Genomic DNA, 25,838 nt, shown 5'->3' with positions numbered 1-25,838 from the left:
TAATCTCCTCAGAAGCAGATGATGTTGCTGATAGTATTTTTTTTGGAAGAAAGTTTCATGCGCGGCATTCGAATTTAAAGGTTAAAGAAAACGAGAACGCTTGCGATTTTGGCTGCTGTCGCATTAATTATATTTTCTAATCATCGTTCTTTCTGTTTATGTTTTATAATTTTTGTTTTTCACCAATTTCAATTCGGTCCCAGGACATGTTTTTTGCATTGTTTGCAAACTATCGAAAAGGCGAATGCAAACACGAAGCTGAGTTCCATCCTTTGCATCTTTTGACTCATCGATCAGTTGCACTTGTGCAGAAGCTTCCTTCTTTGCGTTGGTTTTCGATATGAAAGACTGAATCAGAAATTGAAAACAGCATTGACCCTTCAGGAATATTCAAGACAAACTCATGTTTCAGCTCAATCAAAATGGTTTTTCCCTTGCCTTTTGATTTTAAAAGTGCCTTGCAAAAGTTTCAAAAAACAAGTCATTCATCAATGAATCTTTCTTCCTTCATCTGTCTTTAATCTTCTCTTCAGCAGGTTCCGTTTCAATATCACCAAATGGAATCTCCATTGTCTGGCACTTTTATTGCATTACCTCTCCTCCATATCCATCACACTTCATTTTGAAGAATTTTGTTGATACTCTGCGTTGCGATGTTGACCCTCCAACACGAACTTTGCTTGATGAAGTTGCCAACTCAACCTTTATCCCACCTCCATCCTTATTCACACACTCACACTCTTCCATTGTCATGTTCCACACCACAAAGGTTTCTCCTGCACCCACACTCTTTGACACTACCACTCCATCTCCTCCAGTCCGATTCACACTTCGAATTGTCAAATTTCTCAGAAAACTTTCTCCTGCTGTTGATTCTGCTGATGATGGCTCAGCAAACAAAGGCTGTGATATTTTCATATTTTTGACCTCCACATCAATCATCTTCAGCTGTCTCAGTGCCACTTCAAACACAGATGCTGATATTACACTTCTTCTTCTTGTTCCTGAGATCAGTATGTCCGCCAGTGAAAGTGACCCACTTCCATCAGAAACAACAAAAACATTTGGGGATGGACTTCTTTCAGTGTTGTGATCGATCCCCACATGCTCCACCTCCAATTGTCCACTCGTCACACTGAACAGTGTTGTCGAGTTGATAGAAAGGAGATTTGTTCCAATCACACTTTCTTCCCTTCCTTTTCCAATTATCATGATTTTCTTTCCACCAATGTTGATTATTTCCACCTCGCTTTCATGTTTCCCCTCCAAAACTGTAACTATGGAAGTCAATTGCTGGCTGCTCATATCAACTGCAAATCCAACTGTTTTGCATGTTGTTGTCTCACTCGTAATGCACCATTCATTTGAGTCGTCTCCATTCACATCCACAAACCAATCCTTCATCCCTTCGTTCAACCATCCTTTCTTGCCTGTGTGTTCATGAACATTCCCATAAAAGCACACTCTCTGATCATTTGTGTTTGTTGTGAATGATTCACAGAACGGATTATTTGAACTTGTGAACATTTTGTTGACATCGGAAAAATACACATCATGCCCATATGGCACGTCAGCAGGACATTGGCAGTTGTGAAAGAAGAGGAATTAAAAATAAAAATAAAAATTGGAATTCAGCACTGTTTGCTGAAGGAGATAAAAATCAATTCCACCTCCATATGAGTTTGCAGAGCATGAAATGAACTGAATCCCACTCATTTTGAATGCTTCAGGAACACCATGGGTGTGCAGCCCTCCGCCATATGAACTCGAAATTGAACACCAAGCAAATGAGCATTCAAACACACACCCACTTCCCTCTCTTTGATTTTCTGCCTCGGCACGTCCTGATCCGGAAATATGAAATCTGTCGAGATCAACGCCTCCTCCCCAGCCTTGGGCAGAGCATTTCTGGAATTCACATCCACCGATCCGAACTCATGATGAAATCACATAAATGCACATTCCTCCTCCTGCCCAGGTCTGTGCTGTGCACGAAACGAATGTGTCATTTTCGATATGTACAGATTTGATTGTATGGCACATGATTCAGCCTCCACGATTGAATACAAAGCAATTATTAAACAGACAATGCGAAACATAAAGTGCGCCAGATTCGAGATTGTTCATGCACATAGCCCTTCCACTCGATACTCCGTCTGAAATGGAATCACTTGTTCCTGTTGTCTTCGATTCATTCTCTTCACACCAACTGAACAAATTTGCTCCATTGTCTGTTGTGTTTTGTCTCCCTGGCTGTTTCTTTTCCACTTCTGTTCCATTGACTGCAACATTCCTTGTCCGACAGCACCCAGTGAATGAGGTGTTTGAGGCAGCCAACGAAGACGAGGGGTCGTTCAGAGAAAGAACAACCCCTCCATCATGAACATCGCAAACAGCTGTGAATGCGCAGCTGCTCATCACACAAGTTGTTTCACAAAGGGAAGAGGCCAAAGATGAATATGCATCATGTGTTGTTGAGATGTTGAAGAAGATCACATCAAACAGACAAATCCTCGCAAGCAATCGTGGAGGCAGAAATGGGGCTTCTGCAACAGAAAAAGATGAAAAATACGAAGAGCCTGTGGAAACACTTCCAACACTCGGAAGGCTCATTCCACATGCTTTTGAAGCGAAAAGAGGCGGAATTTGTTCAAGGTGCCTTTTTTGCTGCTCCTAGAGTGATGTTTGCCAAAACTCCACTGCTCCCGCAAACCTCAATCTGTGGCTCTGGATTCGAAAAATCCGGCACACACTCCCTCAAAACAAGAAAACTCCCTTTTTCTGCTCTGATCATGCTTTTTCTTCCTCCTTCTGCCATCCTCAGATCACTGAGTGCTCCTGATGAATTAGACATGACGAAAACTCCTCTGACTTCGCTTTTATCTGTCATCTCAACTTTCCATACACCCCTTCGACAGCAAGCATCCTTCGTTGATCCTTTCTTTCCACTTTGAACTTCGTCCCCAAACTTCTCGCTTTCTTTCCCTTCTTCAGCCTTGTGTTCTCTCTCGTCTTCTTCATCTCCATCAGCTCCCTTCCCATCGGCTGCTGCTGTCTCATCACAAAATCCAAATATCTTTTCATTTCTCTTGCAACGGCTTTCTGCCTCCTTCCCCGATTCAAACCCCCCAAACTCTCCGTTTTCTTCATCGTTCGTCTTTTCCACAGCCACTCCTTCTTCGCTTGCTGCACACATGCACATGCAAAGCAAACACACGACGCATTTCCCGACTTTTATCTCAGACACATCCCTGCTTCTTTTCCCCATTCCTGTCCGATTTTCTCAATTCTTCACCTCTCTCTTTTTCATTATGGGCTCTCTCTCTCTCACTCACTTTTTTTGTTTTGTTTTTTCCTCATGAAAAGTGGACGAGTTGAACAGAAGCGCATATGTCACGTCTCACTTTGGCTTGCTCATTTGACCCACAGGAATTGTGCTTTCCTGGTAGCTTGTGCTTGGGCATCTTCAAAAATACATGCTTCGCTTGCCTTTTCATTCCCAAAGGATAACGTCGCTCCTTCTTGTCCACCGCAACCCAAAAAATAAAAAAAATCCACAAAAAAGAGCAAAATCATCCATCAAAAGCAAACTTGAACAAATCAGCTAAGTTGCAAAGTTTTCTCAAAACAACAAAAGGCAAACAAACAAATAAAAAACTCTCTTTAACGCTGGATTCCTTTTCCAGTTCAAACCATATTCTCAAATCCTTTCAGGACCACACCATTCTCTGCTTCCTCTTCTCCTCCCCTTTTTCTCTTTCGTTTCCTTTTTTGTCGTCATCCAAGTCATTTTCCTCGGTCCCACTTTCCTCGGCAAATATACCCTCAAATGTTTCTTCTTTGCTCATTCCCCTCCCTCCATCTGCCATCCTTTCTCTTCTGTCTTTTCTCCTTCTCCCCCGCGTCTCCTTCTTCCTTTTCTTCACAATCATTCGCATCCAACCTGCCAATTCTCCTTTTCCCAGCGAATCCGCTTCACCTCCCTCTTTCTCTCCTTCTCTCTTTTGATTGCCTCTTTTGCGGAATACAATTCATCTTCAATCACATTTTCTCATGACTCTTTTGCCCCGAAGCCTGTTGATATAATATTCTCTTCGTGCGGAACAACAGTCATCCATAGTTCGTTGTATTTTTGTTTCCAGATCTTGAGGCTTCCGAAGAATTTGAAAGTTCAATTTGTTGCCTTCAAGCGAATATGAAATCCAAAAAAACAGAGACAAAAATCAAAAGGTCGAATGATTGAGGCAACTCCAATCATTCAGAAATCGAGTTGTTCAGATGGAAATATTGGCTTATCCACTCGTTTGTTCGCGTCTTCGCCTTCTTCTTGCTTCATTAGAACACTTCGCAGACTCGACTCATTGTGTTATTTCTGCTTTCCTTTCTGCGAATCTCCACTCTTTGGCGCATTCATTCTGGCTTCGGGAAGGAATAATCAGCCTCAGCCAATCTTTTCTTCCTTTTTCATTCTCTTTGTCCTCTGCCGTCTTCTCCAATTTTCTGCTGAATAAAAAGCTCGCTCAAAGCCATGCTCTTCATCGCATTCAGCGTTTCCCGATGCTCAACAATATTGGCTGTTGTCCCTTTTCTCCAATTGACACTTCTCATTTTCCGTCTTTCAATTCTTTTTGCTGGATGCATCGCCAAAACCGATTGCTCTGAATGCCATCTGTGCTTCTCCAGCGAAAGTCAATTTGTTTCTCGTGCATCGCATTTGGCTTTGCATCAGCCAGCGTCAAAACAGCAAAATCCGATTCGTGAAAAGACTTGCAAATCAAACACCATTATTCTTCTTGTGAACATGAAAGCAAATGATATGGGTCTTCACAAAATTCGTAAAGAACAACCTAATCTACAAAACCTCTTGTTATGGGAGTAGACCCTTGTAATAATGGGGCTAGTCGATCAAAGAAATGAAATAAAAAGGCAAGATGATATGAGAAATGTGCTGTGTGACAAACAAAAGTACTGAGGCGTTGCAAAAAACGAATGTTTTAATGGTAAAAATGAAAAATCATCTTTTATGATAGGGAAAATAATAATGATAATAATAATAAAGAGAAAAGGGTGGGAAAAGTTCACTTTGAGGTGGGAAAGAGGTGTTGTAAATTAGGTTGTTCTTAACGAATTAAAAGGGTCAAGCCTATTAATTCTAAAGAACGACCGGTTAATCAACAACACCTCTTGTTATGGGAGTAACATTAATTGGGCTTCGTTACTCCATCACTCATAAAAGTAATTTCCTTTGATCTTACTGTTTCCCTCTCTCTAATTGTCACCGTTGCCTCAATTTTTCCAATCTTTTCCTCTCGCTGTTGATCAATTGCATTTGAAGCCAGTTCATTTTGAGTATTTGACGTTGTGGCGATTGCATGAGAAGGGGATACTGGGAGCAAACAGTCTGCCTGAACAGTTGTGTTAAGTGTTATGCTGGGCGCTACACCAGGCTGGCTTGCCAAAGGCGTTTGTGGGATAAACTCCAAGGGACCTCTCATTTCTGATGATATGGATCTTGAAGGCTGAGGGATTAGTGACTGTTGGAACATTTGCATTGGGTTGAGGGACAACTGAGGGGAGAAGGTTTCTGGGAAAGGTCTAGCCAATATTTGCTGCATTCCGGATAATATATGGGTAATTATTTTTGGGATCAGACTTTTTTTCGGTGCAAGTTTAAGATTATGAAAAAACAGTTTTCAAACATCAAAAATGCTTTCAGGCATCATAAATAATATCAATCATCAACTTTCAAGTCAACAATTACAAAAACAAATAGTTTTTTTAATGATTATTATTTGATGACCATTATAAAAAACGTAACTTGTTTGATATTTGTCTTTTTTGATGAAAAACAACTTTTTCGGTTCGAACATACTACATGAATGTTTATGATCTATTATGATGATGTTGTGCTATCCAATAGAATGCAATCATTTCAATTTGGAAAATTTTTGTCAAATGTTACTGTTTTGTATAATCGTGAACAAATATGAAAAACAAAATCACTTTATTGTTTGTTTCAAATATGCAGCAACACTATCCATTATTGTATCAAACTTTGCAATAAATTGAGTGTCAGTTGTTTAAAATCTTATAATTCTCTCATTTAACCGAATGTTATTGTTGTTGTTAAAGTTTCATTGAATTCCATATATTTCTCGTTTTCATTTTTTCTTATCTTTAAAACTGGCATTTTATTCTTCACAGAAATTATTGATTCGCAGTTTAAAAATGTTAATCATGTTTTTTTAAAAAATATAATCTGTCTGTGTTTCTAAGTCCAAAAGAAAAATTGTAACAATGTTGAATTTGACACTCAATTTATCTAATAAATTAATTGCAAACAGTTCTTTTCAAAGCGAGACATTTTGAGATAATTTAACTCCATAAACAGAAAAAAAAGTTCTCCTTCGGATTGCATTTCTTTTTCTTTTCTTTTATCTCTCACTCCCTCTTTTTTTCTTCTCCTTCTTTTCTTCAGTGCCTTCTTTGGCCTTCTCTTCTTTTCAGTCTTTCGCTTCTTTTTCATGTTTCTCTTCTGGCTTTCCTTGCTAATCTTTTTCTTTTCCATCATATGGGCTATTTCCTAAAATTCCTTATCTTTTTGCTCTTCTCTCTTCTCTCTTCCTCTTCTCTTCCTTTTGTTTTTCTGTTTTCTCTTTCTCTCTCTCTTTTCCAACCTCTCCACAAAATTTCCTTGATGCACCTCCAGAAGCATCAATAACGATGATATTGAATGCAGATCCTGGCAAGACGGCAGTTCAAGCCTCATTTCTTCTTCCTCACTTTCTCTCCCTGCCTCTCTTTCATCCCTTCTTCAATGGTTTCCATGAATCATTACAGAAGGAAGTGGTGCATGTGGTGTGCTCATCTGCACCTGGAAAATGAATAGTTCTGGAGGCAGAAGGACAAGAAGTGTTTGCTGAAAATTTTATTGTTTTCTATTTTTGGAGAAAAGAAGGAAGTGAAATTGTATCTTCGTTGGAAGGGCAGAGGAAGCGAATTTGCGCGATGAGAGCGGCTTGAATAGCTGAGATGTCACGCAGGAGATGAGATAGGGAAATTGCATATTCTGAAAGGAATCAAAAAAGTTCATGGATGAGAAAGATGAAGAAGAAGAAGAAAAGTGAAAACAACAAATATTTAAGTTGTTTCATGAAAGCACAAAATTGCTAATTAGAAAAAAAAATATATTCTGATCCTTCAGTACATATATATAAAATAAAAAGTTTCGAAGATTATACTAAACAACTCCAAAAAAAAATACTAATATAACCAATCACGCATATTTCACATTTCTGTTCGTCTGTCTTTGCCACATCTCCTTTGAAATCCAGTCATAATGAGAAATACGTAAAAACTGTAAAGTCAATTAAATTTACAGAAAACTTTTGAAGATGTTTGTTTTTGATGAACTCAAATTTGAAGCATCAGCAGAAGAAAAAGGAGAAGAAGAAGATATTGGATATGCCTGAGAAGTTTTACTGTTCGGGGAGCTCACAAACTGTGGCAGCTTATCGTTCTGAACAAACCCTTTGCTCTACTCGTTCTCCTTCTTCAAAATCCTCTTTTTCTCTTCTATGCGTCTCCTTAACTCCGATTTCTAATTCAACTTCGCAGTCATCTTTTCGCCTGTCTTTTCTCCTTCATTCAGCTTCCTCTGCTCCGCATGAAGTTTTTCCTTTTCCTTTTCTGTCTGCTCTTTCCTGAACCTCTTCAACTTCCTTGTCACTTTTAATAACTCTCCAGTCCACTTTGCCATCTCCTGTTCCACAAATTTTATAGAATAGTATCAGGTACTGCTTCATACGGACACAAGCTCGTCCACGTGGGAGATTATCTCTTGAAAGTTGACAAGTTGAATTTTGTTGACCAAACTGGTTCTTTCACTTTTAAGGAAAGAGGTTGCCTTGGCTGCTCATTGATGATATTGAAAATTGAAAAAGTGGATGGAAGCGAGGTTGGATGAGAAACGGTGTTCACTTATATGTCTTTTGGGCTGCTTTCACCGTTTGTGACTTCTGAGACACATATGCAAAAGGATGAGCTGTGATAATAATTTTTGAAGTGTTTGGCTTTTCTGCGTTCTTTGCTTTCTCCTCCTTCTCTCTCTGCATAATCTCTCGTTTGTGCTCCTCAATCATCATTCTCCTCTTTTCTTTGTTGTTCCATGCCAGCTTTTTCATATGCTTCTCACAACGCTTTTCCTCCCAGAATATCATCGTTAGCGACAACATTGACAACAAGTGAGTCAAATGCAACGTAAGTTTCGCCTTGGTCAGTGTAAAAATATTGTGCACAAACATAGGTTTTTTCATATAATGCTTCAGGTTCGTATCAATCTCCTTCTTCTCATGCATCTGCTGCTTTTCGGTCTTCAGCTTCTCCTCTCCATCATCCTCCTACAGCCACAGTTAGTCAACAAGATTCTTTTTTTCCACTTCTTGTTATGTTTGCTTCAACGAAGCCACTTCGATTGTCTTGTCGTCTTCTCTCCTTCTGCCTTTTTTCCGTTCGCTTTGCACCGATCGCAGTGCCCTCATCTCATTCACTGCCTCGAGGTGTTGCAGCTCGATTTCTGAGGACTTCTTCTTTTCTTTTTCTCTTTCTTTCTCATTCATTATTTCTCCTGAGCAATTTCTCAAATCGTATTGCACTCATCTCACGTTGTCGATCTCTGTGAATGTCTTTCCTGACAATCTGACAGAGAAAATTTGAAAATCTTGACGAAAAAGGATTGACGCCTGCACCGTTATCGTATCGCTGATGCTGTAACATTAGATTATTTTCTTCTTTGGAATGAAGAGGAGGAGGAAAATATAGGAGGATGAGAAGAGGAGGAGGAGAAGAGGAGGAGGAGAAGAAAAAGGAGAAGGAAGAGAAGAAGAAGAAACCAGATTATTTGAGAATACAACTAAAGTTTGATCAGATAAAGAAGAAGAAGGCATTAAATTTCATTATTGAAGTTGTCATTAGTGAACTTTACAAAGAAGTTGAACACTATCACTCACAAAACGGGAATAAAGTAACTTTCCTTGAAAATATAAACATATAAATAACATTTATTCTTATCATCAAAAAAAGTAATTCAGATCACATATATACAAAGAAGGAAAAAGAAAATAAAATCTATTAATGAATATTTGAGTAAATGCTCTCAAACAAAAAAACGAAAGAAGGATGAATAAAGCTTAATCAGCTTCATGATAAATCGAAGCTATATGATGTTAATAACAAACTTCGTTATTAGATTTTCGTTGATTTTTCTGTGATTTGAACATAATATTCAAAAGCCATGTTTTCAATTGGATGCTCATCTTTGGACTTTCCTTCGCTCTCTGAATTCTGTTCTTTTTTTCGGATTCTTTTTTCTTCGTTCCTTTCTTCGTTCATTTTCACTTATTTCCTTATTAACAAACTATTTATCTCTGCATTCAAAATCTTCATTGCAACAAAAAGTGAATTCCAAAAAATATTTTGGTCTATATTGAAGTGCAATTCATCATTCAGGCAATATTTATGAATCTTTGTTAGCGTTTTTCCGTGCTTCAAAAACGCTTCGCAGGCATTTTAATTTTCTGAAAAGAAAGCGTTACAGCAAATTGTTCAAAAGCAACAGTTGCATTTATAAATCATTCACAATTGATTTTTTTAAACAGAATATTTCATTGTTGAAATGAAAACAAACTTTATGAATAAGCTTTTTGATCAATGTCAATAGATAAATCATACAATGATTTGCTTCTCATTTTCAGTTTATACAAATATTATCGTTTATTCAAAGCTAAATCAACGAGAGTTCTGGTTTTTTTTCTACGCACTTTAAATTACTAATCCAATTTTCTCTGAAAATGTGTGGAAAACTTGTGAATTATAATTCAATATTAACATAATACATTTCTTGATCTTTTCACTAAACAAAAGTTCATTGAAAAATGATTAATTTTAATAGAAAGCAATGTGATACATAAAAATAAAACATCAAATGCCGACATTTGAAAAACAGAAAAAAATAAAACAAATGAAAAAAAGAATTTCAATATTGAAACAAATTTATTAAATGATTGTCTACCCTGGGAGGCTGATTCTGGACCCAAAGCCTTCAAGGGACTGTGCTGGACCGGTCACAGCACAGTCCCAGGACGGATTCAGCCTAGCCCCATTTATTTCGCTCAAGAGCGAAAATTGAGGTACCAGAAAGCATTTGTTGGAAGCAAATACTTAATGGCTTGAGCAGCAGACGAATCAAAAAACGTCATTCGTTTCAATATAAAATTCAACAAAAACAAAATTACTCATCAAAAAGACCAGAACTTTAAAAACAAATTGCATCCAATTTTTCCCTATCATTTAATAATTTTCTTGTAGCATTCCCTATTTCAAACATTTCTGTTTTGCGAGAATATTTTTTAGAGGATTTTATCATCCTTTCATCTCTTATGCTTTTTTCAAGGAAGTTCATTAACTCTTTTCCTCGGGAATCTTGTGGTGAACACACAGATCTGAAAATTTGATGACCTCGTTTCTCATAGAACAAATACGTCTTTATGGACTTCGCTTCAATTTTCCTCCATAGTATTTTATTTCCAGAAGAGTGTCTGAGTTAATAAAGAAATGAAGAAAATAAAAACAAAATTTACATAATTGTATCACACTTGACAAAATATCGCGTTGTCTTTTGATAATTATCCGAGTTGTTATGGAGGGAATCATATGAGTCATCTGTATGGTCTTTCAGAAATTTAATAAGTTCATCAATATAATTAAGTGAAGGTCCATTGGGCAAGTTATTTTTTACACAGTTTGTCAGATTCCCGAATTCTCCGTCACATTCACTTTTTCCATGTTTTTCACAGAAAAAGGAAAGAGTTGTTCGTTTGCCTTTGACGGGAGAAGAGTTGTCAGAAAGGAGAAAATGCATAAGCTGGGAATTTCGAAAGTGTGGCCCTGTATCACATGCAAAATGAAGAGTTTGCTTATCTTAAACGAATTCATTTTCCAAAACTTGCTTCAGACATTCAATGGTGAAACGGTAGTCGTGAGATAGAGCGTTTGAGAAGAAGTTGAAAATGTGCTTTTCTTTGTCTCCATTCTTGTGAACAATGGAAACAATTACACAAAAATGTGTGATTTCCTCTTTTTCGTAATAATCTCGGCTTATTTGATTTTTGCAAATAGGAATCGTCCAATTCTCTTTGAAATCGAACAAAACCAACGCTTCCGAAAATGAAATGTTCTTTTTGATTTTATGGAAGTGTTGACGTTGATTTGACGCCAGAAAACGATGTTTTTCAATAAGTCTTATTGTTTGTTGCTCTTGATCATTCAATGTTTGTGATTTTGTTTTTAGATATTCTTCTTTTTTCTTCAGATGATTGAACATTTCACATAAGTTGCACAAGTCAGTTCGCCTGGAATCCCTTTTAAGGTGTTTCGTCTTTTTGCAGAAAGAACTTTTTGACATTTTAATATTTGTGGTTTCCATTAACTTTCTGAATAACTACGCTTTTGTTGTATTGATGATAAGAACTTGTTGTTTTTTGATATGTGAATAAGAATTGAATGGAGAACCATGAAAGAATGGATTATTGACGTTTGCATTTTGTGAATCTTTATGTCGATAATTGTGAAGGGTTGAAAAGTATCGATTTGGATTTGTTGATCTGTTTTTTGTTTCACTCAATTGGCTGGATGAAATCATTTCTGGAAAGACAGATTGTTTTCCATTTGGTTTTGTAGATGCGGTTGAATTATGAGTGAGATGATTATTAATTGTTGTATTATTAGTTTCACAGTCTTTTGAGTTCGTTTGATAATTGCAATAAGAAGAAAATTCGTTAGAAAAAGGAAGAAATGAAGTATCTATTTCAGATGTGATGGAACATCCGGAATGTCGATTTGATAAACTAAATAAGGTCGATTTTTTGTGGTGATTTTCTGACGAAGAATGGACATTAGTAATTTCATCATCATATATTATTGAAGGTGAAGTGGAATGATGTGGATTTGTCGTATTAGGATGAAGTGAATAAGAAGGATCTTGCAATAAACCATCACAATTAATGCAAACCGAACGAACATTTGTTTTCCTCTGATTTATTAATGAAATATTATCAGAAAACGAACATTTTTGATGTGATAGTCCCAATTTTAACAAATTTGGTGAAGAAATATCGGAAACAGGAATGCATCCACGATTCTCCTGAGAGTAAACAATCATAAACGGAATTGAACCTTTGTTTATGTGAGAGTTTGTTTCTGTTGTAATTTCATTATTAATGAAGGATATTTCTCCGTCGTTACAAATATACCAACAATCTTTGTATGATGTACGTTTTGGCGATGGGCATCTTCTTCTACACATTGCATAAAAATGTCCACAATCTTTCGATCCTCGATAAAACAGGTCTGCTATCAATCGATAATTGTACATATTTTCTGAATGGAAAGGAAAAGCCTTTATTGTTTCTTCATTCTTTAAAAATGAAATTTGTAATGAAAAGTTGTATATTTTCTTTTGATCAAATTTATCAGATTCAAGAGTGATTGTTAAAATATGAGGGAATTGAAGGATATTCATTATTGAATATTGATCTGTATTTTTCTGACATCTGATACAAAAGGCCTCTCTGTTGTTTGTATTTGTTTGACCTGATGAGAATGATTCATTAAATTCCGAAATGACATCTGAACCGTGAAGTCGAATTAATGGAGTTGATTCACAAATTCCATACTCACATGATCCGCATTCACAACATTTTCTTGGAAATGATTGGTTCGTTCTCATTTGGTTTGCTAATGCTGGTGTTATTGATATGAGATCCTGGTACATATTAAAAAATGTTTCATAACATTCTTGTTATTCACCCTTTTTCAGTCCATGCCTTTTTTCCCAACATCTCACAAAAGGCAAGGACCAAGATTGTGAGACATTATCATTGTTTATGCTAACTGAAAAATCCAAAGGTTGGACAATGTCCAGCAAACGATGCAAATAGTGTGAGATCTTCCCTTTTCGTGTACAAAATCGTTCTGAGTGCAAATAAATAGAACGGAACACTTGTAGCATTGCAGCGAGATAACAAGTGTTTCCCATGTATGGTAACGGATAATAAGTATTGTTATCTCTCAGTGTTCCAGTTTGTGCAGCGTGCTGATGATTCTGTGAACAGCATTCTATGATTGAGCTGCAAGAAGAAATTGAGCCTTGACTATTCTTTATCGAATTCTCATTGGTTTCGTTGGAATAATGCAGTTCTTCATTTTTTTCAATCTCTATATTTTCTCCATTATTGATTTGTGATGGTAATTCTGATAAATCCAAATTTGTTTCCGGTTCGAAACAGCTTTCTTCATCCATTTCACATTGAACGTCCAAAAGTGAAATTTCATCATCTATTTCCATGTGAATGAATTCATTGTTTTTCGAATTGTTTGATTCTTCTGCTGTCTGCAAATATTCGCTTCTAGTGTTGTTCTCTGTGAAATAATGATAAAGAGGATCTTCATCTTCTTCCATTTCTTCGCTGCAGTTTATGATTTTGAAATCATCATCTATTTCCATTGAAGATTCTGAAAGTGATAATTCTTCAACACTTTTAATTAAAGAACACAATAAGAAGACAAACTGTTATTCTGTTGTGACAACTTACAAATGCATTTCGATGATTCGGTTGAATTTTCATTTATGAAATCAGTGAAAACTTTTTCATCTTCTGGGCTCATCTCTATAAAAATGTTAAAATAGGACAAAGAACATATTAAAGAAGAACAGTTTCACATTTTTTTCAATGAAGAATTAGATCAAACTTCGTTTTGAGGGGGGAAGAGCAGCCTTTTTCGGAGTTTGAAAATCAAACGATGTGTACGAGCTATTGTCCTTTGCGTGATAATAGCTTCCATGAGAGCATTCAAAGCCCAAATCGATCAATTGCGAGAGGGCATATTCCTGGCAAACACATTTAAAAAGCGTCACTTTTGTATATGGATTTACTTCTCGATTATACGCAGACGCTAATCGCAAAATTACATATTGATTTCGATCTTCAGTAATCAAAAGTTTGAAAGAGTTTGATTAATATAAATACAAATACAATTAATAATAACAAACCGTTAAATATTTTTTGAATATGGGGAAATATTTTTTTACCCGTATTTGAATGGAAAAACATGTTCTTCAGCATTTCCACACAGTCATTTGCAGATTTATTTGTAAGATACTCCCAAACATCTCTTCATCTTTCGCTTTTCCTCGAGTTTGATAAAAGAGAAAACTTGATTCGTTCCATGACTCAACAAAAAATAGTTTATTCTTTGTGATGACAAAGTTCCACAAATGGGATGATCTGCGAAATCTTTTATTGTTAATAATTTAAATTTTTTTAAACGAAAATCAATGTGTGGAAAATGAATATAGAGCACATGAATTTTTTTAATTGATGGATATTGAACACTTTTCAAATTTCAAGTATTAGATTTTATTAAACGTTTTCACTGAGAATTTTCTTAATTATTAGTTTATCCTGACAAACTTTCATTGAACGAAAGGGGGAAAAATGTGTTTCTGCAGAACAGAAGCTTGTACCTATACAACTTTTGAATAAAACCAGGTTTGGTTGCTTTAAACGATTTTTATTTAAAGCAATTCAAATTTTGACAATATCTCCTTTTTATTCCCTTTTGTGTCATTTCAATTCGGTAAAAGTGAATTGCAGAGATTCCAATTTAAAAAGCAACAATTATTGAAAAAAAAATATTGGCCCTCAAATAAGATGTGCTTTTACAAAACGATGTTCGACAAATAAATCACATGAATAAATTTGCTCAATCAATTGCAGAAAATACATCCAATGTTTTCTTATCGATCCACAGTTTTCAGGCACATTCAAATTCATTTGTTTGCTCATTTATGATTTTCTCTCCTTTGAATAAGTGCTTCTTTTTACTTCATCAGCAACCAGACATCCTCTAAGTTAAAAATTTCCTTAGGCTTTAGAGAGGATATTCGAAAAACCTTACAGCGCAAACAAATTAATATTAAAAGTAGTTCACTCAGTGAGAGCAATGCTGAATGAGAGATCACCTAACAGATAAGAATGAATATTTGAGGAAGAAACGTGCCTGGAAGCAGTTGTGCAGATGATAAAAAGCAAGAGATATCAAAACTTGATGAACGACATTATACGACTCCAACGAGTGCAGCTGAAGCAGTGGGAAGAACAATGAGGAAGGAAGAGAAAGAGATAATTGTAACGAGGGAAAAGAGGAAGAAGAGGGAAAAAAAGGAAATAAAAGAATTGAAGTTATATGCCGAGATGAAAAGTCGAACAAAGTTGATGGACATATATCGGAATATGGAAGAATTGAAAGTTTTGTCGAGTATTCACAAGAATAATATGAAAAAGTTTTGATACTGTCTATTTATCTGTTTTAGAAATGCTTTTAAGGGAAAGTTGTAGAAGATGTGATAGTAGAAGAAAATAAAGAAAAAATAGAGAAAAATAGGAAGTAAAAGAAGCGATTAAACCGATAAATGAAACAGCAACGCATAAAAAAAGTTCGTTCAAATGAAAGTGGTGAACAGCAAAGCCAAAGAGAATGATCGAGAAGATCTGGATGCATCGCAATCCATCAATTTCTTGATCTGATAAAAACATCGACTTTTTGCATTTCAAAACATATGCTTTTATCAATGAAACTTTGGATTCATTCCTGTCGAATTTTTGGTAGTTTTCGCAAAAAACAAGCGAAAATACAAGTTATTCTCATTCATCATCATCGTCAACAATTGGCTCATTGCCTTATCATTACTCCTCGCCAAGCAACATGAAAGCACGAAATTCTTCATTCACTTCTTTTTCTCCTTCTCCTTCTCCTCCTTCATCATCATCATCTTCTTCTTCTTCTTATCAGCATTCTTCATCAACCATTTCACTCTACTCACATTTTCCTTCATCAACATTCATTTTTCTTTCATAATTATCGAAAAAATACTTTTATCTCCTATCATATTGCAACCTCATCTTCAAACAAACTTGTTTCTTCCTTAGCCAATATTGCTCAATTGAAGAGCTTCAGTAGATAATTTTTTCACAACTCTTCTACAATCACGCTACTCTTTCATCTTCCATTCGACTATCTTTCATTTCCGAGCTTCAGCTTCCTTTCAACTTTCAATCAACAGTCTATCTGTATGAAAATAATCATTCAAAAATGGCTGCACCAACTTCAAATTATTTATTCAACCTCAAAGGGTTCTGTGAAGAATTGTGTTTACAGTTGGAATTGCTCTCAATTTGTGATTTGAGTTTTGGAGCAAGAATTTGGTTTATTCTTGTTTACTGATTTTTTTAATTGTTCTTTTTAAACTTATTGAATTTTTGGACATGTTAAAAATATTAAAATTGTCACAAAAATATAAGCTTCAATGTTGATTTATGATCTTTTGGTTGCATTTTTAAAAAATACTAAAATAACAAATAAACAATTGAAAAGAGATATTCACAAAAGTCACAAATTACAAATATGAATAATCAATAAAACAAATGAAATGGCATATGCATGAGTAGTCAATTTGATTGTTTATACTGTACACTTCTCGAAAGAACTGAAGAAATCTGATATACACTTGTAAACTTTATTGATGTTTTCTTAGTCAAATACAAACATTCTGTTATGTCTCCTTTTATTTTGCAATCAATAAAATCGGAATTTTATGAATATTAACTATTCAAAGTTCGATATCATACAATCTGCAATGAAATTTCAAAAAAAAAGTAAAGGAAAGGAATACACTTCGAAGTTTCATATTTTGAGGTGAATGACTTCTTCAACTGTTAAAACTTTCTGATGCGAAAATTGAAGAAGCCAAAGTGAAGCTTGTTGGTCAACTTTTAAAAGATTATCTCACATCTCTTTCACATTTTTATTTCAGGAAAACAGCAAAGCATTATACTTGTCGTTCTAATTATTTTTGTCTTCGTCTTATTCAACTGAAGCAGAACGTAGATCTTCTTCTCCATTCAGGAGGCAGAGCAGCGAAGAGAAGAAAGCGGAAGGAGATGACAAGAAATCATCGTCTTCATCTTCGCCTGCAATTAACTCTTCGTTTGCGTCTGCGGTGGCGTCATACACGTCTGCAACAGAGATGGACGATATCGATAGACGGAAGCGGATTGCTGTGTCAGAAGAAGCTGGGGCGCATGCAAATCAAAGGAATTCGTAATTAAGGGAGCAACAGACGCTTCAAGGGATATGTTGTGGCTCGGCGGGGAGTGCTGAATGGAGGTGTTACGTGTGCATACGATGTGATGCTTTCTGTTCCGTTTGTTGGTCAGGCTCCATCGCTTGCAGCATCTGTGAGCACGAAGTCGGGGAGCAAGCGGATCTTAGCAGCGGCAGATGTGAATGCATTCCCGTCGATCTACGATCTATTTGAACCGTCGCTGCTGCCGTCGGTGATAGCGAGGCTGGTGTCGCAATCGCTGCAGTCGAGGCGTGTGGTGGAAAAGCCGGAAGGCAAAGGAATGAGATGAAGGAAAAGAGGAATGAAATGAAGAGGAGAAGAATGAAAAGGAAGAAAAGGAGAGAGCGAAGAATGAGAAGAAGATGATTGAGAAGAGACTGGTTTCGCTGACGCAAATGATCGGGATAGAGCGGATTGTCCCACTGCGTGATGTGAGCGAGAAGATGGTGACGAAGGAAGAGAAGGCGATTCTGTAGGCTGATTTACCTTGTGGGGAATATGAGCTATTAGAGTGGGCGACGGGGCTGCGGACATCTATTTCGCTGAATGAGCCACGGAAGATGGTTGAAAACAACGAGAAAGATGGAATGAAGGGGGAAAACATGATCGAAAAATCGAAAGAAGAAATTGATTGCGGTGTGAGACATGACAACGCATCACTTCTAAATGGTTTGCGGAAGGTTTGGTGACGAGGAGGTGATGCTGCAGTTGTGATTGTGGAAGTTAGGCAGATGAGAGAAGGAGCGGAAGCAAGGAAAGTGGAGGTGACTCTGAGCAATTGCATAGCGATTACGCGTGTGCATGTGTTTGGGAGCGTGCTTGCGCAGTTGTTTGATGCAGAGACGCAGCTGACGGGGCTAAGAGAGGGGATGCAGGCCGAGGTGCAAACAGCAAAGGTGGCGGGGTCTTTCCACAAGTCGGACAAGAGGCTGGGCACAGAGCAAGAATACATCCAGCGAAGACAGACGGCAGCAGCACGGCTGGGGAACACGCTGTATGCGCCTTCTGTGCTGATGCACGGGGTTGTGATTCAGGAGACTTGGAGGAAGGTGGCGAGCGCATTTGCAGGTGATGCAATCTGCGGAGGAGCAGCAAGCTGAGAGATGATGGCAGACATGATGGCGAGGAAGAAGAAGAAGATGATGATGAAGGGGGAGATGGAAGGGGGAATGGGAGGAGTGCGGAACTGGAGGAGGAGCCTGGCAGACTGGAAGAACATCGACTATTTGGGGGAGACGACGACAGTTGTGCTGAACGAAGCACCAGGGGAAGGAAAGAGGAGGGTTGCAGTTATCCTGAAGGAAGTGATTGCAGGGAAAGGGCAGAGCACTGTGACAGTGGTGGCGACAGACGATGAGTATTTAGTTGCGAAAAAGGAATGAGTGGATCTGAATCTGTGCCGTGGGAAAAGGAAAACGGAGGGAAGAGAAGGAGAAGAAAGAGAAGGATGATTGAGGGAAATGAGGCTAATGAATGTGTTTGACCCGAAGAAGAATGTTTTGCAGAAGATGCACTCGGAGCTGATTCTGAAAGAAAGTGTTGAAAAGAAGATATTGTGAAGCAATTGATGAAAACGAAGAGCAAGAGAAAAAGGAAGAAGAAAAGGAGAAAGAAGAGAAGGAGAAGAATTGCTGGAGAGGAGTTTGAGGAGGTGTGTGGCTTCGGTGGAGAAAGTGGAAAATCAGCTGAGGTTGCAGCTGATAGACAAGAAAGAAGAGGAGAAGGTGTTTGAGACAGTGCTTCGATCTGGACTGGATGTTGGGGGTTTCATTGAGGTAGAAGAAGAAGAAGAAAGAGGAAGAAAGAGCAGTGTGAAAGGAGCATCGGGGCGAGCATTCAACGAGGTAGGGGATTTGTCACAAGATGAAAGGACTAATCAGAACGATGGAAGTGAAGGTGATTTGAGTAAGTGTGACGAAGGAGACGACGGTTGCGGAGTTGAAGGAGCTTGTGTAGAAGAAAGAAGGGATTCTTCCTGACATGCAGAAGATTATCTTCAACGATGTGCAGCTGAGTGACATGCGCACGATGAGCGAGTGCTTCATCCGGAACAACGAAGAGCTGAAGCTGATGCCGCGTCTGCTGGGGAGTGCAACGGATGTTCAAGAGCAGATGGGGCAGATGGAGAAAGGATCGAGGCCTGGAGCGTGAATGGCAATGCAGATGGTCGGGATGGCTAGGGCAGTGGCGGAGGCAGGATTAGGGCAGAGGCCGAGAATATTGATGCAGTCGAATACATGGCAGAGGATAAGCAATGCTGGCGCAATGCCTCGTTTGGCAAATTGTTTTTGTGGCTCTTTCTTAATTGCTATTCCATCAGATCCTCAGATAGCGATGCCTATGGGAATGCAGATGGAATGAGAGTATATGCGTTATGTTTTCACTTCTGCTTCTTGTGTTTCTTGAATCTCTTTTGGAGATGATTAGCTTTGTACCTGGAAAGAAGAAAAGAAAATGACAGTTGCGAAGTTCCAGCAGGTGGAGGACATGATGGAATACCGAGAGAATTAATATCATCGTGTGGCGTCATCTAATTCTGTGCTGATTGAGTGGAACCATTTCTTCCTGGACTATGCGCGGTATCTGCTTGGATGTGTCGGGGAGGAGGTGGGCAGAAATACGCGTGAGTGTGGGAGGTCTGTTCCTTTTGTGTCAGCAGATGTGATTAAATGAACCGATTCGTTTGCATCAGCGGCGTTTGCAGCTGTGCTGACAGATGTTTGTGTGCATCCTGTTTGCGTGGAGAAGGCGATTGAGATGAGGGGAGGAATGGCGAGCGTGTCTATTAGGAGCATGACACAGCTGCAGTGCTGTTTGTGAATGAGATGGAGGAATTTGAGGGAGGGAAAGAAGGAATAGAAGAAGAAGAAAAAGGAGAAGAAGAAAAGGAAAGAGAAAGAGAATAAGAGAGACAAGTGAGGAAACAAGGGCTGCAGTTGAGTGTGTTGGGGAAACGAGTGGAGATGAAGCAGGTGGTTGTGCAGGAGTTTGTGTATGACGTGAGCGAAGAGTGGAAGATGAATGAGGAAGGGCGGAAGGCGAGGAAGTATGTGGAGTATGAGAAGATGCATGCGGAGCGTGTGTGTGTGCGATGTGGTTCTGACAAACACTACGTCAGCGCAGAGGTTGGTGGAGGTGCTGATGCAGGTGCCAGGGCGCTCGATTGTACTACAAAGGGGCAATGCGACGAGGACACAGAGCGTTGTTCAGGGTGTGTATGGGATGCAGACGGTTTCGCATGTAGTCTATTTCACGGAGAGTGGGGAGTTTGTGCACTATCGGGCGTTGGTGGCGATGCGGGGGCGGCATGTGTGCTGCAGCCGAGAGGGAATGCACCGGGTGAGTGTGGAAGCAGAAGGTGTGGCTGGTGATAAAGAGGAAGCAAGCTTGTCATAGGAAAAAAGATGTTGCCATATGTGTGGAATACAACATCACCAGCCGAGTGCAAAAAGTTCGAGAAGAAGAAAAAGTCGACACACTCGATCCGTTCGTTCGAACAGGTTTCAAAGATGGAAGGGCAGCGCTGATGAACGAGTCTAGATGGTTGAATGCAGAAGACGGAGACTCTAGAGGGTTGATGCTCACGCTAGTTGCGCTTTACATTTTTTGATGTTTTCTGGGTGACTTCTTCAAATACACCCCATTCAATAACAACATCTTGTTCAACTTCATTTTTTAACTATTCTTGAACTCTTTCAAATGCTCAATTCACTTACTCCTTTCGGCTAAATATTCTTCATCGTCTAATAAAAAATGTTCAAAATTGTTATTGACAACATGACATATTTCCCTCTGAAAATTCACCGATCGTTGTAATAGTTATATGCAGAAGTTATATTTTTTGAGAATATTGCAACAAAAAAAACGAATTCAAAAAATCAAAAAATGAATTAAACTTTTAAGAAAAAACAAATTCCAAACAACCAATTATTAAAATGCTTTTTTTGCTCAAATTTCAGTGAGATGTTTAAGCTTATACAAAACGTTGATATCAATTCTGAGATTTGAAAATTTCTGATTGAATAAAATTTTATATACGTATCTTAATATTTAATTATCTCGAAAAAGAATCAAAACAATTATTGTAAATTTTATAAACATCTATTTTCAAGATGGATCAAAAAGAAAAAACTCTAATTCACCAAAAATCAGCAATTGTAATTCTTATGAGATCAAAAAACATAACTTTTTAAATCTGAAAAATTGTCGACCAAATGGGACGAAATATTTTGCTTTAAGAATTATGTTCCACTTATTGCATTCAAAGATTTTTCTCAACTTTTTCATATTTCTATATTTTATTTTGTGCGATAATACCAGAATTATAATTATTCAAATGTAGAAAAAGTTTGGAACAAATCATTTAATTTTTAATAACTACAAAAATTCTATCCCAAATGAAGTTTGTGACATGTTGTAAAATATTATCATGATAACATTTGTTATTCAAGAATAATAAAAACTGAATGAAAAAAACAATGTCAATGTTTCAAAATTATGATTAAATGCGACCATTCAAGTTAAAAATAAAGGATTTCGAAGAGTTTCACGAGAGATTTTATCTTTTTTGATTTTTAGATGTTTTCCGTTCATATTCTTCACATGTTGATAACTTTCGAACCGAAAAAAACCAGACCGAAAATTTTGACAGAAAAAGAATGATCCCAAAAAAAAATACCCATATTGAACTTGAAACATGATCGTGAAGGTGTATGTGCTGTAGGCGACAACCTTGCGTGACGCGCGATAAATACCTCTGGCACCCCCTTCAAGGAGTGAGCTGAAATAGAAGCAGCTTTTAATGTGTACTGTCTGAATTCAGCAGGAATCCCAACCTGGTCCATCGCCCGTCTTGCCAGCTTTCTCACTCCATTAACTGTAAGTGGTGTTTTCACCACAGTATTAAGAAGGAACGTGTCATGGTGAGGATATGTCTCTTTCACCCTCCTCCACAATTCCAAGACTGCTCAATAGGGGCAAATTTTTTCTTGATCCGGGCGCATGGCTGCGATAGTTATGAAAGACCTTTGCAATTGTGTCTTCATCTTCGTGTTCAGGTAGATTGCATCCTGCGCAACAATTGAACGTTGCATGGAGATGGCTGCTTACTCAGCAAAGCAGCACGATGAAAATAACATGCATTAAACGATGCATTTTAATGTGAGGTCATAAAAGGAAAGCTGCTCATTCGTAGGTTGTCTTTCACAGAAATCAAAAAATTGATTTGGCGACCACATTGAGGTGTACGGTGTTCGAGGGATATGACTTCTGGCAAACGATCTGAAGATAGAGTTCACAATTGCTGCTTCTCCTAAGTCTTTGTCGAACACGAGTTTTGAAATGAGTGACAAAGCTGAGCGTGTTTGACTTAACACAGAATAAGTAATTCCGTTGTCCCTTTAAGAAATATAGCTGAGACAACAACCTTTTATCCAACTGCTCCACTCCTTCGGGCAATCAATTCCATCCGGAAAACCTGTGAGCTTGTCAAATAATGCATAGCCATAAGTGAAAACTGTCCATGTCGTCTAGTACATGCTCCCTTTAACTTCCAAGGCAATTCTGTTGTTAGTGTTGTTTCTCTCTGCTGTTCTGAAATAAAACTGTTCACCTCTCTGTTTTGCCATAACTTTGCTGCCATGTACTGTCCCGGTGGAAGCGTTGGACCCGCTTGAGCCATTCCCATTCCAGGCTTCAAACAATACTTGCTGCGATTCCAGATTATGCAACACGTCATTAACTTGTTCAAGAGCTGATTCCACACCTGCCCTCTCCAATTCGGTAGGAGCAGAATTGCTCTCGCTTTCTCTGCTGCTATCTTCCCAAGCGTCGGAAGCAATAGCGGAATTGGAGGATGGGCCCAAACTATCTCCTGACTCCACTTCCATGCGAGACCGTCTTTACATATGTGGCTTCCTGGTCCGCACCACCTTCTTTGTTTGTGGTTTCGTCTTGATGCGAACGCGTCGATGGTTGATTGCACCTTCATTTTTTGCAGAACTTCTTCCACGGCTTCGTTGTTTATTTGGCAGTCTCCCGCTCGCTCCAGGCGAGACAGAGCGTCTGCTTCTATATTGTTCGCTCCCCGAATGCAATTTGCATTCACCGCTTGCTGTTGCTTAATCACCAGGCTCAAAATCTTTTTCAACTGACGTCTCTGATTCCTTCATTTCACCCAGCAATTGATAGAATACTTCTGAAATTTTGTTGGATCTGATATTTTGATTCTTTATCAGTCCTTCTTGAGAAGGAAAAAAATCTCTTTGAAGATTTAAGTATTGATTGCAACTCCCGGTAATTGGATGATTGTGCTCTGGCTGCCATTATGAATGATGTGTGGAAGACAAACTTCTTTCGAGCAATTTGCAGAGTTGCTCCCGCTGCTGTCGGAGAAGCATCCGTTGTCAGAATTGCATGCCATGGCTGGAAAGAATTGAGTTTTCGTGGTTTGTTGAGGAGAAGACGGGTTTGCCAGTATTGTATTTGGCCAAAGACATTGGGACTGGCCGGAATGATCCACCTCACCCCGCCTTCTTGACTGCCTTGGCTGGGGAATCGTAAAGCGTATTCATGTGCAGGGATGCGTCCTGTGCAACAAACCTGATTGTACTGATTGATCCCACAAATCCCACATAATGCCTCGTTCTCACTTGCACGTTTATCATAGCGGTCCTTGCCCATATCTTGCACATTGCACGCAAGCTCATCCTCCTCTCCTGTTCTAAGCAAACACTCATCTGGTTCGTATTCCATATCCATCCCAGATACGTGAACACTTGCTTGAGGGCTGTCTCGCTCTTCTCTTTGTTGATGATGAAACCCAACGTTTCGAACCACTGAGATATCTCTTCCGTAATTCTTGAGAGTTCTTCTGCATCTTGGTGAAGGAGGAGCACGTCGTCGAGGAACGAAACACAGCGAACGTTCCATCTCTGTCTCACTTTCTTTACAACCTCTCGCATCACCTTTGTAAAGTTGCGTGGTGCATCTTTCATTCCGAATGGCAAGCCTTCGAATGCGAAATACTTGTCTCCGAGCTTGAATGCAAGGAAAGGGATGAACGATTCGTTCACTGGAATCTGGAAATATGCTTGCGAAAGGTCTAATGACGTTGCAAAGTCTCCCTCTTGAAGAAGCTTCTCCACAGTGCGTTGGTCTTCCATCTTGAAGTGAGTGTTCTTCAACGCGGCATTCAGCGGGCGACAGTCCATGACTTGGCAGTATTTTCCGTTCTTCTTGGGGATGAAGAACAGGTTGCTGAGACATTTGACTTCTGCTTTCTTCAGCTCCCTGAGAATTCTGGCTTGAATTCCTTCCTTTACCCAGCACGCGCATTCTTCTCGCTCTATTTCTGTGCCTATGAATCCTTTTCCTGAAGCATCTTCTTTTTCTTGTTTTTCTCTTGCTTGCTTCCCTTTCCAAATCGGCTTGATTCCGTTGAAAATTATTCTCTTCACTGAAATGTCTATCCATGCCTGGAGGAAGAATTTCGTTCTTCCTCCGATGACACCCTCTGGTTTTCCTACTGGGAGGACTTTTTCCAAACAGAGCGGCTTCTGAACCTGCCTTTACTCTTGTTTCTTCTTCGATTCCATCCGCTTCCTCGCCATTTGTTGGGTTTTGCATAGTTCTCCCCCCGAAAAAACAGCCTTCTCTGCGAGATTCTCCCACGCGAATGGCCTCCGATGCTGCTCCTGTATGTGGATATCGGATGTGCTCATTTTATAACTTCTTTTTGGTAATCTGTAAGTAAGGGATCATCCATTTCATCTCTTAATGCCTTCGCTGCAGCGAAACCCTGACGTCCTGCCTCTCTCGTTATTCTGCTTTCCTGTAATGCTGCCGTTACCAGAGTGAGCGCATCTTCGATTTGGATCTTTGCTTCTCCGTGTGCTGCATCTCTCGCCAATAGAAGTGCCTTTATGGTAGGGCAGAGCTTCTTTTCAATTCGCTCCCCTGCTTGATCCAGGGCATCCGATGCCCACTTTGCTGTAAATTCAGGCTCACGAATTGACGAAGGGATGAACGGAGCCAGGGGAATGGAATTATTGAATTCGATCGTTTCTGCCACATCTCTCTTATCTATTGGGATGTTAAAAATTTAATAAGATAAGACGCTGCCAAAGAAATCTGCCGACTCTCGTTCCAGGATAACTTGCATTCGATCCTCTGGTTCACTGTCTCTTTCTTCACCTTGGGATTGTGAAGACTGCGGAATCGATGAAAAAGGTTCCGGTTGAGTTATTTGCGAATTAAAACTTGTAGGAAGAAGTAAATTTTCTTGGGCCGTTGCAGAAGCACTGGAGGTTGACGTAAAGATTGTCCCACCGCTCGTTGGCCCGGCGGCCTGAATTCCAGGCATCGCTCCCGACGCGAGTCCAATTGTGCTTTGCGGGATCATTAAATAAAAATATTTTTGATCGACTAGCCCCGTTATTACAAGGGTCTACTCCCATAACAAGAGGTGTTGTAGATTAACCGGTCGTTCTTTAGAATTAATAGGCTTGCGCCTTTTAATGAAAGAAGAGGACCAGAATTATTGTTGATGCTATCTGGGTTTCATCCAGAAACAAAAGTGTTTTTTGAGTTAACTTTT

At 38.7% G+C, this 25,838-nt stretch overlaps 11 protein-coding genes across 11 annotated transcripts; 5 read left to right on the top strand and 6 right to left on the bottom strand.

Annotated features, from left to right (window-relative positions):
- Positions 1–582: 582 nt before the first annotated feature.
- MONOS_17253 (uncharacterized protein) lies at positions 583–1,212 on the bottom strand (the record flags this gene model as incomplete). The annotated part of the gene is made up of 1 exon (XM_067870155.1): positions 583–1,212. One exon carries the CDS (start codon positions 1,210–1,212, stop codon positions 583–585), a length of 630 nt encoding a protein of 209 aa, XP_067732133.1.
- A 913-nt stretch (positions 1,213–2,125) lies between these two features.
- On the top strand, positions 2,126–2,383 carry MONOS_12549fu12751 (uncharacterized protein; the record flags this gene model as incomplete). The annotated part of the gene is made up of 1 exon (XM_067865178.1): positions 2,126–2,383. One exon carries the CDS (start codon positions 2,126–2,128, stop codon positions 2,381–2,383), a length of 258 nt encoding a protein of 85 aa, XP_067732132.1.
- A 267-nt stretch (positions 2,384–2,650) lies between these two features.
- On the bottom strand, positions 2,651–3,268 carry MONOS_12752 (uncharacterized protein; the record flags this gene model as incomplete). The annotated part of the gene is made up of 1 exon (XM_067865396.1): positions 2,651–3,268. The coding sequence occupies one exon, from the start codon at positions 3,266–3,268 to the stop codon at positions 2,651–2,653; it is 618 nt and encodes a 205-aa protein (XP_067732131.1).
- A 1,933-nt stretch (positions 3,269–5,201) lies between these two features.
- Positions 5,202–5,615, bottom strand: MONOS_12753 (uncharacterized protein; the record flags this gene model as incomplete). The annotated part of the gene is made up of 1 exon (XM_067865397.1): positions 5,202–5,615. The coding sequence occupies one exon, from the start codon at positions 5,613–5,615 to the stop codon at positions 5,202–5,204; it is 414 nt and encodes a 137-aa protein (XP_067732130.1).
- A 1,985-nt stretch (positions 5,616–7,600) lies between these two features.
- Positions 7,601–8,618, bottom strand: MONOS_17252 (uncharacterized protein; the record flags this gene model as incomplete). Its single annotated transcript, XM_067870154.1, has 3 exons — positions 7,601–7,762; positions 8,007–8,399; positions 8,523–8,618. The coding sequence occupies 3 exons, from the start codon at positions 8,616–8,618 to the stop codon at positions 7,601–7,603; spliced, it is 651 nt and encodes a 216-aa protein (XP_067732129.1).
- An 8,688-nt stretch (positions 8,619–17,306) lies between these two features.
- MONOS_12754 (uncharacterized protein) lies at positions 17,307–17,531 on the top strand (the record flags this gene model as incomplete). Its single annotated transcript, XM_067865398.1, has 1 exon — positions 17,307–17,531. One exon carries the CDS (start codon positions 17,307–17,309, stop codon positions 17,529–17,531), a length of 225 nt encoding a protein of 74 aa, XP_067732128.1.
- A 442-nt stretch (positions 17,532–17,973) lies between these two features.
- On the top strand, positions 17,974–18,342 carry MONOS_12755 (uncharacterized protein; the record flags this gene model as incomplete). Its single annotated transcript, XM_067865399.1, has 1 exon — positions 17,974–18,342. The coding sequence occupies one exon, from the start codon at positions 17,974–17,976 to the stop codon at positions 18,340–18,342; it is 369 nt and encodes a 122-aa protein (XP_067732127.1).
- Positions 18,343–18,381: 39 nt separating this feature from the next.
- MONOS_12756 (uncharacterized protein) lies at positions 18,382–18,624 on the top strand (the record flags this gene model as incomplete). Its single annotated transcript, XM_067865400.1, has 1 exon — positions 18,382–18,624. One exon carries the CDS (start codon positions 18,382–18,384, stop codon positions 18,622–18,624), a length of 243 nt encoding a protein of 80 aa, XP_067732126.1.
- A 1,581-nt stretch (positions 18,625–20,205) lies between these two features.
- MONOS_12757 (uncharacterized protein) lies at positions 20,206–20,852 on the top strand (the record flags this gene model as incomplete). Its single annotated transcript, XM_067865401.1, has 2 exons — positions 20,206–20,600; positions 20,681–20,852. The coding sequence occupies 2 exons, from the start codon at positions 20,206–20,208 to the stop codon at positions 20,850–20,852; spliced, it is 567 nt and encodes a 188-aa protein (XP_067732125.1).
- A 1,918-nt stretch (positions 20,853–22,770) lies between these two features.
- MONOS_12758 (uncharacterized protein) lies at positions 22,771–23,130 on the bottom strand (the record flags this gene model as incomplete). The annotated part of the gene is made up of 1 exon (XM_067865402.1): positions 22,771–23,130. The coding sequence occupies one exon, from the start codon at positions 23,128–23,130 to the stop codon at positions 22,771–22,773; it is 360 nt and encodes a 119-aa protein (XP_067732124.1).
- Positions 23,131–23,763: 633 nt separating this feature from the next.
- On the bottom strand, positions 23,764–25,643 carry MONOS_12759 (putative Reverse transcriptase (RNA-dependent DNA polymerase); the record flags this gene model as incomplete). The annotated part of the gene is made up of 4 exons (XM_067865403.1): positions 23,764–24,656; positions 24,769–24,936; positions 25,040–25,324; positions 25,502–25,643. The coding sequence occupies 4 exons, from the start codon at positions 25,641–25,643 to the stop codon at positions 23,764–23,766; spliced, it is 1,488 nt and encodes a 495-aa protein (XP_067732123.1).
- Positions 25,644–25,838: the final 195 nt, after the last annotated feature.

Source organism: Monocercomonoides exilis (assembly GCF_001643675.1).
Source record: "Monocercomonoides exilis strain PA203 chromosome Unknown scaffold10-1930038, whole genome shotgun sequence".
NCBI lineage: Eukaryota > Preaxostyla > Oxymonadida > Polymastigidae > Monocercomonoides > Monocercomonoides exilis.
This window is presented reverse-complemented; position numbering and strand designations above follow the sequence as displayed.